Below are 12,622 nucleotides of genomic sequence, written 5' to 3'. Positions count from 1 at the left end.
CCACAGTACCTTGTTATGGAGCACATCCAGAATTTTGGGCAATACAGTTCACTACTAAAATACACAAGTTGAGGGAATTCTGCAGGCAGAGTAGTTTAGCTTGGAGTATGGTGGTATCCTGACTGAAAGTGAAACTGGGAGAAAGATCAGCGAGGAAACCTCCTGTCCCTCTTTTCCATTTGGCTCTCTGGAAGCCTCCTGTGGGAGTCACAGGTCATAGAGTCAGCTCAAGGCTAACTGTAAATCAGCTCAGCTTAGGAAGATGTCCAGCAGAGGGTAGATGGAGTTTCCCTGTTGACTCTGTCCGAAGTGACGGTGGCCCTCCGGCCACTTACCCTGCTCAGCTGTAGGGGTCTGTGCATTCTGCTGAGTCACGGATGGCTTGCCTGAACTCTTGTGCCTCTTTAAACAGCCATCTGACCCCATCAACTACTTTAACTGTTGAGTCTTTAAAACCTCTGTCTTCTTTTGTCAGTGTCTCAAAAGTTTCTGTTTTAGTTTATACCCTCTTGGTTGGCCTGTGTTGAGTTCTACTCTACAGCATCCTTTTCCCATTTAATGCTTATCCCACTTTGGGTGTCTGTCCTTTGTGTATAATGCATTGTATTTTTTTTAGTGTTTTACCCATTTTTCCCCCTAGGACTAAAACCAATGACTATTTTGAGTTTCAGTTATTCATATTTTGAGGAAGTCTTTTAATTCTATAGCCTATAAAATATCTGGCTTCATAGAGCCCAAGGTAACTTCTTTTTTTTTACAAAACCCAAATAGATTCCATTTACAGTGGTATAAAACAAAGATAAGGAAACAAACTAGCTAAACCTATCAAATGTTTGATGTTTTTGAATAAAAATTAATGTTGCTTAATTTTCTGTTGAGTGTAACTTGTTACAATGGAGGTTTTCGGTCTCTCTTCAGTGGCTCTCTCTCGTGCTAGCTCACAATGGAGGCCTATTGATGAAAGATGTAGTAGAGGTAATAGAACCAGTTCACCTGGTTGTGCAATGCACTGGTGTTGTGGTTTGCCCTACACAGCACCAGGGGGCATACACTGACCCTACCCACCAGCTATTGTTAGCAATTCTCTATGAGGGAAAATACACAGCTCAAATGTCAAAGACTGGGAATGGCACAGCACCAAATGAAAACAAAGCTCCACATTGAATCCTTTGTCAAGCCAGTTTCAGGTCAAATAAGAAGGGCCTTGCTGGAGGAGACAGTATGTGGGCAACAGAATAAGCAGCAAACATTTTTGGCATTTCTGTAGTATTTTATCCCTAAACTGGGCTGAAGTGCCACCGCTCTGTCGCCTGCATAATACGACTTTGCTTGCCTCTTATAAACACAGGAAGTGCAAGATTGTATCACTGTGGGAGAAAGCGAAATGAAATTAGCTAAATTGGGTTACTTGGCTCAAATTACCCAAATCTAGTCAGAAAGGAAGCATCCACTCTGCTTTTTGCATGTGCTCAGCATCCTGTGTTCGGTGAACCAGTACCTTTTTATACTCATTTTGTAACAGCTGTACGGTAGCTGCACACACACAGTCGCACCTATACTTGTCTACAGTACCTGAGGCTCTAACTGATAAACAGCAGAACATTGTTAAACATATTGATGAGGTTTACAGTGTTGGCTATGACTCCTCCTTTTTTTGGTACTGATCAGCATTTTTTGCTCTTTTGTCTTTACTAAATGGACGAACACATCTGTGTGTGGCTCTGGTCTGTATGTTTGCCAGTCAGAATTAAATTATGACAAAAGGGACCTTTTTTTGCCTGTTTGCACTAGTTCTACTTCAGTATGCATGACTGAGCAGGAAAACAAAGGGAACCAGACTCTGGGCCTGGACAGATGCTGGAGCAGATATCTGGGCTTATTGTGTCCTTCCAAACTTATGGAACATAATGTGGAATGTATTAAAAGGATCCATTTAGTGCTTAGCACGTAGTTAATTGATACTTCTAATTTATTGTTTCATTAATAATAGGACCAAGCGTCAGTTCACTTAAACTTAGGTAGACTCTGGTCCAGCCATCAAGTCACAGTAAATTAGGGCTGCAGTTACTGAATATTTTAATTATTGATTAATCTGCTATTTATTTTATAGTTAGGCAGTTTTGTTTATGAAAATGATGAAATCATAAAAATGGTGAATGATGCCAGTTGTCTTCCAGAGCCCAAGATGACGTCTTCAGGTTCAACTGGCAGTAAAACAGATATTCAGTTTACAATGACACACAGCAAAGAAAATCATTAAATGTACACATTTTAGAAGCCGGAGACGTTTGACATCTGAACTTGACAAAGGAAAAGAAAATGTTTTTTTTTTTTATCAGAATAGTTGCCAGTTGATTGTCTCGTAATCTAACCAATTAATTGATTAATAATTTTAGCTCTGCAGTAAATCCTAGTGATTATTATTCATAGAATGAAATCATTTCGAATCAGTAAAAGTTCTTTAAATGTGTGATTTCTTAAAAATATTTTGGCATTCTTATGATGATCATAAATGTATTCCTGTCTAATTAAAGTGGATTACACTTAACAGTTTCTGTTTTTAGACAGAGTGCGGGCTTTATTTAAAAATACTATAAGACAGATTTTGTACATTTATCAGAGACGGAGACAGATGGAAGATGCTACTCTTCACTTTCTAGTTCGACCTTCCTAAAGAGCGTGTTGTAGGTAAAGTCTGAGACAAACAGAGGAGGAAAGTGCAGTTTTGGGGGTCAGACTGCAACAGATAACTACGACTAGAAATGACACTTTTTTTCCTCTGGTATTTCTGGATATGTCTCTTCTCTCCTGCGTGGGATTTATACAGCAGCATGGATTTACAGATCACCTAGGCCCCATATGTAACATGTTGTTGCAGCTCAGTAAAGCTTTGTTAAACCAGGCATTTTATTTTTTCAGTTTTAACAGTGCTTTTAAATGGCTTTTCTTTAGCATCCACTGGCATTTGTTTTTGAGCGGTCATAAGAGTATTCTCAGTATTAATCAGCTTCATATGTGTAGGAGTTAAAAACAAAGAAGCACCATGTCCTAACCTCTGTTCTCAGTCGTTTTTAGACAGGATGATTCATGGTTGTGCTCGCAGAGTGAACAACGTGGCCCTGATGTGGAAGCTAATTTTAAACTTCTCATGTGAGATATTCCACTGTTACCAGTCACTGAGTAGTTGTCATGTGAACAAGTATATGCTGTTTTCCATCTGTCAAAAACTCCACCAGTGGCAAAATGCCAGTGTGAACATCACATCTGGCCCGGGATGGGTTAACAGGGCAGGTTTTAAACGGTGGGTTGACTTATAGCTGCAGGTTAAAAAGTCGAGCTGACAGGCTGTTTGTGTCTGGGCTTATGGGGCACTGTTGATACGGTACGTGTAATGAGGGCTCCCAGTGGAAACGATCCCTCCTGTCTCTTCAAAGAGAAGTGCTAAGGTGATCGCTTTCAGGGGCCAGTGATCTCCTTTGTATTTTCTCCTGATTCTTTAGGATTTTCGTGTCAGTGTGTTTAAAAGCTAGTAATTGCTGAAAAGGTTTTGTATCATATAGTTTTTCTTAGTCATCACAAGGACATAAAATGGTACATGGAGTAGTACAGTAGTTGGTCTGCAAACACAAATGATAGCATTTAGGCTTTAATTTGAGCCACAGTAAACTGACTGCCTCAAAATCTCTCAAGCAGCATTCGTGTTTTTATACAGGATTAGACAACAGTTCTGGTAACAGGCCTGTATGCTGATAGTGGTTTGCTGTGATTAGAAGTGTTGCCTGAACCATACTAAGACTTGAGAGTGTAAAGGAGGTTCGGATGATCTCCTGTGGCAGGATGCTTGAAGTCAACACAGGAAGTGAGGTCATGGTGTAAGTCCCCGAAATTTCATCCTGTGCTCTGCTGTTGGCGCCAGAGGCCTGTAAACTACAGTGACACACACTCAGCTTACAGCTACTATAAATAGTCAAATAAACAGAAAAAGGAAGTATGTGGGAATAAATGAAACTAATCCCAATGTTTTATATTTTCAGAATTCTATGAACCTGCCTCCAGACAAAGCCCGGCTCCTCAGACAGTATGACAATGAGAAGAAATGGGACCTGATCTGCGACCAGGTGTATACTTAAACTCTGACTGATTCAAACTTGCACTGAGAATGTACACACACCTGCCTTCATAACCCACTTTGCACCAACACAATGACTTCAGTACATGCACATTACAATGCTTACTCTGTTGTGTATCTTCAGGAGAGGTTCCAGGTGAAAAATCCGCCCCATACTTACATCCAGAAGCTGCGAGGATACTTGGAACCAGGAGTCACACGAAAGGTGGGACAGTACAAGTGACCTTTCAAATACTGTGTCCACTTGAAGGAGAACTCCACTGATTTTACACACTGAACTCTGTCTACATGTCTTGGAATCCTGCATGTGTGAAAACAGTTTTATAAAAGCTTTTGTGGCTCCAGAGGGAGCTGTGCAGAGTGTGATATATTGCTTCAAGTGATCTCACAGGAGCCTATAAGACTACAAGTTAAAAAAAAAACTAAGTGGGGGTGTGGAGTTGGGAAGAAATGAGCTTACTAGACCTCTGTAGCCTGCTTTTTATATCTGCTCAAGGCTACATTAACTGCTACTAGTGTAACTCCCCCAACTATCTGATCAAACTGGCAGCTGTTGAGTTGCATTGTGTGTAATTTAAGTGCCACCTTTTGTCAAGGAAGAAAAATATACTGGGCAAAGACCAAATTTCTGGTTCACATGCATCACATTTGATCCTTTAAAAAACAAACAAAAAAAAACTGTCCATTGGGTGTTTTGACAAAATCAGTGGATGAACCAAATCTGTCTGCTTTCATTATGTGTTACAGAAATTTCGCAGGCGGGTGCAGGAATCTACAAAGGTCTTGAGAGAGCTGGAGATATCACTGAGGACAAACCACATTGGGTAATCAGTTCTTGTCTCCAGTGTTTCTGGTGAAACATACAGATCTATTTATTGGTGCACAAAGGTTAAGTAAAGCAAGTTTTCCTTGGCAAAGAAGAGCTCTTGCTGCCGCAGACACCCAAAGCTCTTTCTGGTGCCCAGATCTCCCCTATTATTCTAAGTTGCCAAGCTCTGCAGCTCTCCTCCATAGAGCTGGTATACATAATGCCCAGATGGTAGCTATTGTGCTGCCTCATCCACTCCCCCATAGTATTGAGCTGGAAGCTTTGTTGTGTATGCCAGAGGGACAGGAAGTCTGGCTGACCAGTGTCAAGTGAAAAGCACAAAAACACACAAGGACACATTTGTTTACACATTTCTCACATAATAAAGCAAACAGCTGTTTTTATCTTTTCTCATAGAACTCAATGTGGTAAAGTTCACTTTGCACCCACTTTGTATGTAGATGTCATGTTACACCTTTGTAGCCTTTATCTTCAGTGGAGACATGATATTGACTTTATAATTTGATGAAGCTAAACCAGAAAGGAGCTTGTAAAAGGCCGTGATTTTCCATAACATCCTAACTAGCTAACTCGTATTCTGTTAGGCTTCATCAGTAAAGTTCTGTTTCACTGTATATCCAGAAAACTCAGAGGCGAAGAAAAAAAGAGCTATTTTCAGAAGACTGGTGGGCGGGATTAAGTGTAGCAGATGCTGGTTTATTTGTGTGTCTGAATCTCTGGCCCTTTCTGATGTTTTATTCCTGGGGTTGCCAAGAAAATCTGAAATAGGTTGGAGAGAAGTAGAGGAGATGGAGAAAGAGGAGAGTGGGGGGTTGGTAGACAGGAAACTGATGCTCTAGCCCACCTCCCTGTCTGCCCCCCCCCTTCTGTCCTGCACCCAGTCCCACAGCTTTGTTCACTTTCCTCTGTTCCTCTGCTCACCTCTCTTCCCTTTTCCCCTCTTTCCTTCCCTCCGCTATTTGAGGCTCTTGATTGCTTTCCTACCATTGGCTCGCTAGCGATCTGTCATCATACCCAGCACTTCAGGACTATTTTGAGAACCTTTTACCCCAATCCTGTTGCCCCCTCCCCCTACAGGGGATCTGCAGGGGAAGCAGACTAAATACTGTGGCCTGACAGAAGTTCGACCTGAGCCCAGGTCCTTCAGCCATATGGCCTCCACATTCTTTCTCTCATCGCAGTGGGAATTCCTTTGTTTGGATTTGTTTCTCTCTCCAGCAAACTGGAGTTAGAAGGGGAGGAAATCTGAAGCTTCGCTCTTCTTTTCTTTCCATGGCATTCTTGCCAAGTTCTCTCAGTCATGGGAGGGGAGACCCCCTTCAGAGTTGCCTTGGTTTATTACACCCTTGATGTTGTTTTTGATAGTTTTCTACATAATATCAAAGTAACTGCTGAGATCTGAGCATAGTGACGCTGCTGTAATGCTAATTCAGACGGGAAGGAACACAAGTTGTCATGCAATAACACAGGCTGTTGTGAACAAGCTGAAGGTTCTTGTTCAAGATAAAACTGAATGTGAATTTACCTTAAATGTCTGATAATACCCCATTGCACAAGAAGATTGTGTGCACACCCAACTAAAGCAAGTTTAGAAGGCCACATTTGGATCATTTGCTAGATGAACAGTCAGTTAGTGTAATAATGTTCCTTTAATTTTCTTTGTCAAATTAGTTAACATCGATGTTTGTTTAAAACCTGTGAAATCACCTGGCTGCTTTTATTTTTTTGTGCCATATGACTTTTAGTCACTTTTCCATATCCCAGCAATTAACTCGGTCATTACAGTTAGTCAGTACAATGTTGTTATTTTTTAATAGTTTATCAATATTTAAATTAAGGAATTATTCCCTACTTGTTTCATACCCCTCCAGTTGATTGTCAACATTGAAAGATGGAATAGTCAGAAATCCTTTAATCTAAAACTGTAATACAACTGAATGTCAAAAAATTAAATTGTGAGAAACAAATTATTCTATATTAATGGCTTCTTAAAACAGTGAAGTAGGACCACAGCAAATGATTATTTTTAATAATCAGCAATGAATCTGCCAGTTGTTCTCTGTTCATCAACTAATCATTTGGTCTCTAAAATATCACAGTATTCCAGAGTGTGTAGTGATGTTGAATAACGTCTGTTTTGTCTCACAAAATGACTTTCACAATCAATCAGTTACCAAACTATTATTTTTTTCTAAACTACAGTATATGGAGCTCTACAGTGAAGCCATTTACACATTTACATTCATGCATCAGGAAAGATGGGGGAGAAATACACTGTGTACTTATAGAGTACATAGGCGACTTATGATATATAAACCTGTGTAAACATGCATATCTTTACATATGATTATATTAAAACACTTTTGCCTGTCTTTACATAGCTGTACACATTGTTACCCATTACCTCCCTGATTTCATGTCATTTTTTTTCTTTTCACCATGGCTCCACTAGTTCTTGTTCCATTTGGCTACGTTTGGCCTTCGCTTTTGCCTCAGTTGTCTTTTAATTGCTGATAAAGTACTAGTTGATTTTTAATATAAGTAAATATATGTCCTTTTTATCAGTTATATCAGGAGGCTCTACACCAAATAAGACGAGGTGTATTATCTGATCTTATTGGTAATACAAAGGATGGCCAAAATGAGACCCAAGTTGTTATAAACTGTATTCTTGAAGACAAAAATTCCTGTACAAAGGATTCTATTGAGCTCACCGTCTCTCTTCATTGCTCATTTTTTTCTTCATTAACTGGTCAAATCCAGTGCTGGGTGTGTTCTTGATCTGGTGTTATAACCCCTCTCTGTTGCTATGCATCATAGGTGGGTGAGGGAGTTCCTCAATGATGAGAACAGAGGTCTTGATGTCCTGGTGGAGTACCTGTCCTTTGCCCAGTGTGCTGTTATGTGAGTACTTTTGCACCAGTGCACTTTACACACACACACAGACACACACAACTCATGACTGTAGCCAAAATCTCTTGCTAAGGAACTGGGTAGGGCAGTTAATTTAGCTGCTGAGTAAACACATTACATATCCTGTAGCGCTTGTAATAGACTGCTTGTGCATCCCAAATGTGCTTTTGGCACAGTGCATTCTTTGTGTTTGTATGAGTTGTTGCTTACTTGGCAAACCGAATGTGTTTCTGGACAGATGCTTATGTGGTGTAGTCTTGAGCTGTACCTAGCCTGAGTGGGTCAGAATCTCTGTGCTGAGCTTTATTGTGCAGCGTGATAACCCCTGGCTCTCTACCAAGCTGCCTCGCTAACCTATCCTTGCCCGTGCCTCTCATCTACACCCCTGTGCCTCTGTATTGGCTTGTATTGTATGTATGTGGCCTAGGTTGGATTTTGAAGGGATGGAGAATGGGGAGGATGGCACCTTGGACAAGGCTAAATCTTGGAGCAGGTCTATAGAGGATCTGCACCATACGAGCACCCAACCCTTCTGCAATACGCTGGTGCGCTCTGCCCGCCAATCTGTCCTCCGGTACGTATTGCTAAGCTAGCTGTCCCGCTCTTACCTGTCCCTGTTATTGCCTCGCTCTGCTAACCTTGAATGCTATAAAAATGTATTGGCATGCAAGCCAACTGTCTTTGTTTCAGAAAATGCCTGAATGGTTGATATGTTTCAGGTCTGCTGACCTCACTCTTGACCACAACTCACACATACTCAGTCACATGATCAGCTGTATCAGGGATAGAAACTGGAAGTCTCTGACCTTTTGCCATATCTTGTTTACTGGTCCTCCCTCATCTAGCCAGATCAGATGTGCATCTGCACTGTCCTCAGTTGAGAGCCAGATGTGAGCAGCACCATATGTTGGACAGTTGTGATTCTCTTCTTCATCACTGATCCACACACAGATAGGGGAAGAGACATTGGATATAAATTCTAATAGGAAGAAATTAAGCATTATTAGGTATTACAGCAAAAAAAAAAAGCTAAATTCTAGCTCAGGCTTTATAACAACAAATCTGCTGTAGCATAACTTAATTATGTATTATTTTAGATGTATTTTATAAAAAAAAAGCTGGCTCATGAGATGCTGTAAAAGCTATGTATAAACTGCACAAGAAAAGTAACATTATAGTCTCGTGATGACAGTGCAATAGAGTTACATAATAGTAGTCTCTGTGCATAGATTTCTGTTGACAGTAGCAAGGGAAAAAGAGCTCCCGGGATTCATCTGTAACCTCAAAAGCCATCTAGGTTTTTTTCTGTCAGACCTCGTTCTCTGTAATTTTCTCTGTTTCTCTTTGTGACATATTGAAAACAGGAGTCGAATGAATATCAGATACAAGAAGCAAAGATTTTCAATTTGTCAGTTATAAATAACAAACTAAAAGAAAAAACCTGAATTTAATCCCTACCAGATATTAACCTTGGTATTTGTTGCAGGTATGGCACAGCCTCGAATAGCAAAACCATCAAGAACTCCCGCCTCGTCAGCCAAAAAGATGATGTGCATGTGTGCATCATGTGCTTGAGAGCAATCATGAACTACCAGGTATCAAACATTAAAATTCCAACAGTAATGTAGATGCTCACACACACAGTCTGACATAGATGTGTTTTAAATGTGATTATTTTGTATTTCCTTTGCAGTCAAGTGCAGAATATACAGTATGCCCAAGTTTTTCTGATCACGTCCTGCTCTCTCTCTCTCTCTCACTGTATTTTTCATGCAGTATGGCTTCAATATGGTGATGTCTCATGCACACGCTGTTAATGAAATCGCTCTCAGCTTGAACAATAAGAACTCACGGTAAGAAATGTGGGCCTGGTCTTCATAGACACATGGTGGAGGCAAACAATAGGGGAAACCCTGGAGCCAGTTCATATGATATGCTTCCCATTCTCCATGGGCTCTGAAGTCAGGGATCAGAGGCATATATACATGTTGCTAAAGGAATGTTTACTAAAAGGAGATTAGCAGTAAACCATTGGAGCTGATCATTGTATAAGAAAGACTAAGAGGATAAACAGTTAAAAAGCTATAAAAACCTGCCTTTGCATTAGGCTTGAATATGGATATTCTGGTAGCATATATTGTACAAGAAAATGTGCTTTTCTGCCATTAATTTGAGATAAGAGTTAGTTTCAGCAGTTTAAATCTACCCATGTGTGTTATCTTGATGCCTGTCTCATGTAATTTCAGGACGAAAGCTTTGGTCCTTGAGCTGCTGGCTGCCGTCTGTCTCGTCCGAGGAGGTCACGAGATCATCCTTTCAGCATTTGACAACTTCAAAGAGGTGCCCTCAGTTACGTCTTTGCAATTAAATTTGAACCATTATCATCTAAAGTTACATTGTTAAGAGTTCAGTGGTAATACATTGCTTTGGATCCTGAAAACACGAATTAAATTGCCATAATTTCCCGATGACTTGTTTGCAGAAGGTTGAGGAGTCTGGTAGTTTTAATGTTGATTTAGCATGTGAGCAAAACTGTACAGTGGCGCGTTTTAGTCTCATTAAGATACCAGATGTGAGTCAACCTTGAACAATGATGACGATCAGCTCCCTGATGGGAGCCAGCAAACCACAAAAGTTTGCTTAGCCTTTAGATTTTTGCTTGTGCAGTCATCTAAACACTGGATCAAGACAGTTACCTTGCAGTCCAAACGTCCCACAGAGACACGAGATCCAATTAACCCACTAGTCAAAATTAGATGGTACTTTGTTGGTGGTGTTTTCTAAGATTATTTATTCTAACAAGGTGACAGGTCTTTGAAATCTCACAAGAAAGTCACCTACGATATTCAGCTACAGCTGTACCAGTAGTCAGCTGCTACTGATTTTGGTTTGGTTACGATTTTCATAGTACTAACAAACAAAGTATTGAGAGGACATTGTTTGTTTTACCTCTTCAGAATTTTTATGTAGGAATTTGGCCCTTAAAAATAAAATAAAAATCCATCCCATGTCTTTATCTTTTACTTATAACAATAAGAAACGTGACTTTACAAATAGAGTAACTGTTTACATACAAATCTTAGGATCAATTATGTTTGAACAATGGATTTAAGCATAATAAAGTACTATATTATGATTAGTCACTTAAAGTAATACAGTACAGTAGGCACTACATAGTTCTGGTATTGTCTGCACAAATGGTGGTCATTTCTGGGTTAAAGTTAAGCTGAACTGAAGTTGATGTAGTCTCTCTCTCTCTCTCTGTTTTTTCCCCAACATTTTGCCTATACTGTACTGTAGGTGATTTGGACAGTGTCAAAATCTCTGAGTAAAGTCTCTTAAATGCCACAACCTATTTATCTAGATTCCAGATGTTTCCTCCCATATTTCATCTGGTATTGTAATGTAATGTAATGTAATGTAATTTGGATGTCGTCACCATGGATTCAAAGAAAAACCTCTGCATCGTTTGCATTTTAGGTTTGTAAGGAAAAGCATCGCTTTGAGAGACTGATGGATTATTTCCGCAGTGAGGAAGGAAATATTGACTTCATGGTACGTACAGTTTTGTGTTAAATGTAGATGTATGTGTTTCTATATATCCATTCTGTTAAATATATTTGGATCTAAATGTATCTGTGTCTGGGGTCTAGGTTGCTTGCATGCAATTCATCAATATTGTGGTCCACTCAGTGGAGGACATGAACTTTAGAGTCCATCTGCAGTATGAATTCACCAAACTGGGACTGGATGACTACCTTGAGGTAAGGAGACAATATTGTGATCAAAATGGGTAAAATAAACAGAGTCTGTCTGTAGAGCACAATGTGTGGACAATATGACTAATTCTGACTCATTATTCTCACACCAGAAATGTAAATATACAGAGAGTGACAAGCTGTCGGTGCAGATCCAGGCCTACCTGGATAACGTATTTGACGTGGGTGGTCTGCTGGAAGATGCAGAGACTAAGAATGCAGCGCTAGAGAAGGTGGAGGAACTAGAGGAGCACCTGTCCCATGTATGTACACCACCCAGTCTCGACCACCAACACTGCTCTCTGGGCCCATTTATGAGATTGTTGTGGTTCACCAGCTATGTACTTAAATCTACTCAGTGTTTGCATTTCACAAGTGGTTTAGGATAATAATGGGGCAGAGAATGCTGGGAAACACTGTGCATGAAAAACTCTTGTTGTTGTGTTGGCTCGTTCCTTTTCGGCCTTTGTATCCCACGCTGCTCTGCAAAGACCTTCACATGGAAAGGTCGTAGGCAGTTATGACATTACACAAGAAATTTCATAACTAACTCTGCTCTCAGGGGTCAGGAATGATGGGGGAGGATAAGGGTGAAGATTCCATGTGAATTCCTGTGCAACATGTGTAATCGGGTCCAAATCAAAACTAAAAGCACAGTCATGCTCCTGCTGCATCATGCTTCTGGGTATATCTTATTTCTTATTGATGGTGTATATGGGGAGCAAGTGGTAGGGAGTGGAACTGGGAGAGATGCCAGTGCATGGATCAATTCCTGAATTCCCCTCCTCTCATCTCTCTGTTGCTGTCTGTCTTCTTCCCCAGGTGACTGAGAAGCTACTGGAGGTTGAGAATGAAACAATGATGAAAGTAGCTGATCTGGAGAAGCTTCTTCTTCAGAAAGACAAGGACCTGCAAGCAATACGGGTAAGCTGACAGTCACAATGATGTAATATTGCATGCAAGGCTTTGCTTACACTCTGTATTTGAGCAGAG

At 40.3% G+C, this 12,622-nt stretch overlaps 1 protein-coding gene across 1 annotated transcript in view; it reads left to right on the top strand.

The window, feature by feature from the left end:
* The window catches only part of fmnl3 (formin-like 3), a 34,651-nt gene that overhangs the window by 11,229 nt on the left and 10,800 nt on the right, over positions 1 to 12,622 (top strand). Inside the window, exons 2-13 of the mRNA XM_020615313.1 lie at positions 4,035 to 4,118; positions 4,254 to 4,334; positions 4,877 to 4,953; positions 7,779 to 7,862; positions 8,299 to 8,445; positions 9,358 to 9,466; positions 9,648 to 9,724; positions 10,118 to 10,211; positions 11,352 to 11,426; positions 11,525 to 11,635; positions 11,743 to 11,892; positions 12,452 to 12,553. Of these exons, the coding sequence (XP_020470969.1) occupies positions 4,035 to 4,118; positions 4,254 to 4,334; positions 4,877 to 4,953; positions 7,779 to 7,862; positions 8,299 to 8,445; positions 9,358 to 9,466; positions 9,648 to 9,724; positions 10,118 to 10,211; positions 11,352 to 11,426; positions 11,525 to 11,635; positions 11,743 to 11,892; positions 12,452 to 12,553 (1,191 nt within the window). The remainder of the gene's footprint in view (positions 1 to 4,034; positions 4,119 to 4,253; positions 4,335 to 4,876; positions 4,954 to 7,778; positions 7,863 to 8,298; positions 8,446 to 9,357; positions 9,467 to 9,647; positions 9,725 to 10,117; positions 10,212 to 11,351; positions 11,427 to 11,524; positions 11,636 to 11,742; positions 11,893 to 12,451; positions 12,554 to 12,622) is intronic.

The sequence above is a fragment of the Monopterus albus genome, unplaced genomic scaffold (genome assembly GCF_001952655.1).
Source record: "Monopterus albus unplaced genomic scaffold, M_albus_1.0 scaffold6.1, whole genome shotgun sequence".
In the NCBI taxonomy this organism is placed as follows: domain Eukaryota; kingdom Metazoa; phylum Chordata; class Actinopteri; order Synbranchiformes; family Synbranchidae; genus Monopterus; species Monopterus albus.
Note: the sequence above shows the minus strand (reverse complement) of the source record. Positions and strands in the feature narration are given on the sequence as shown.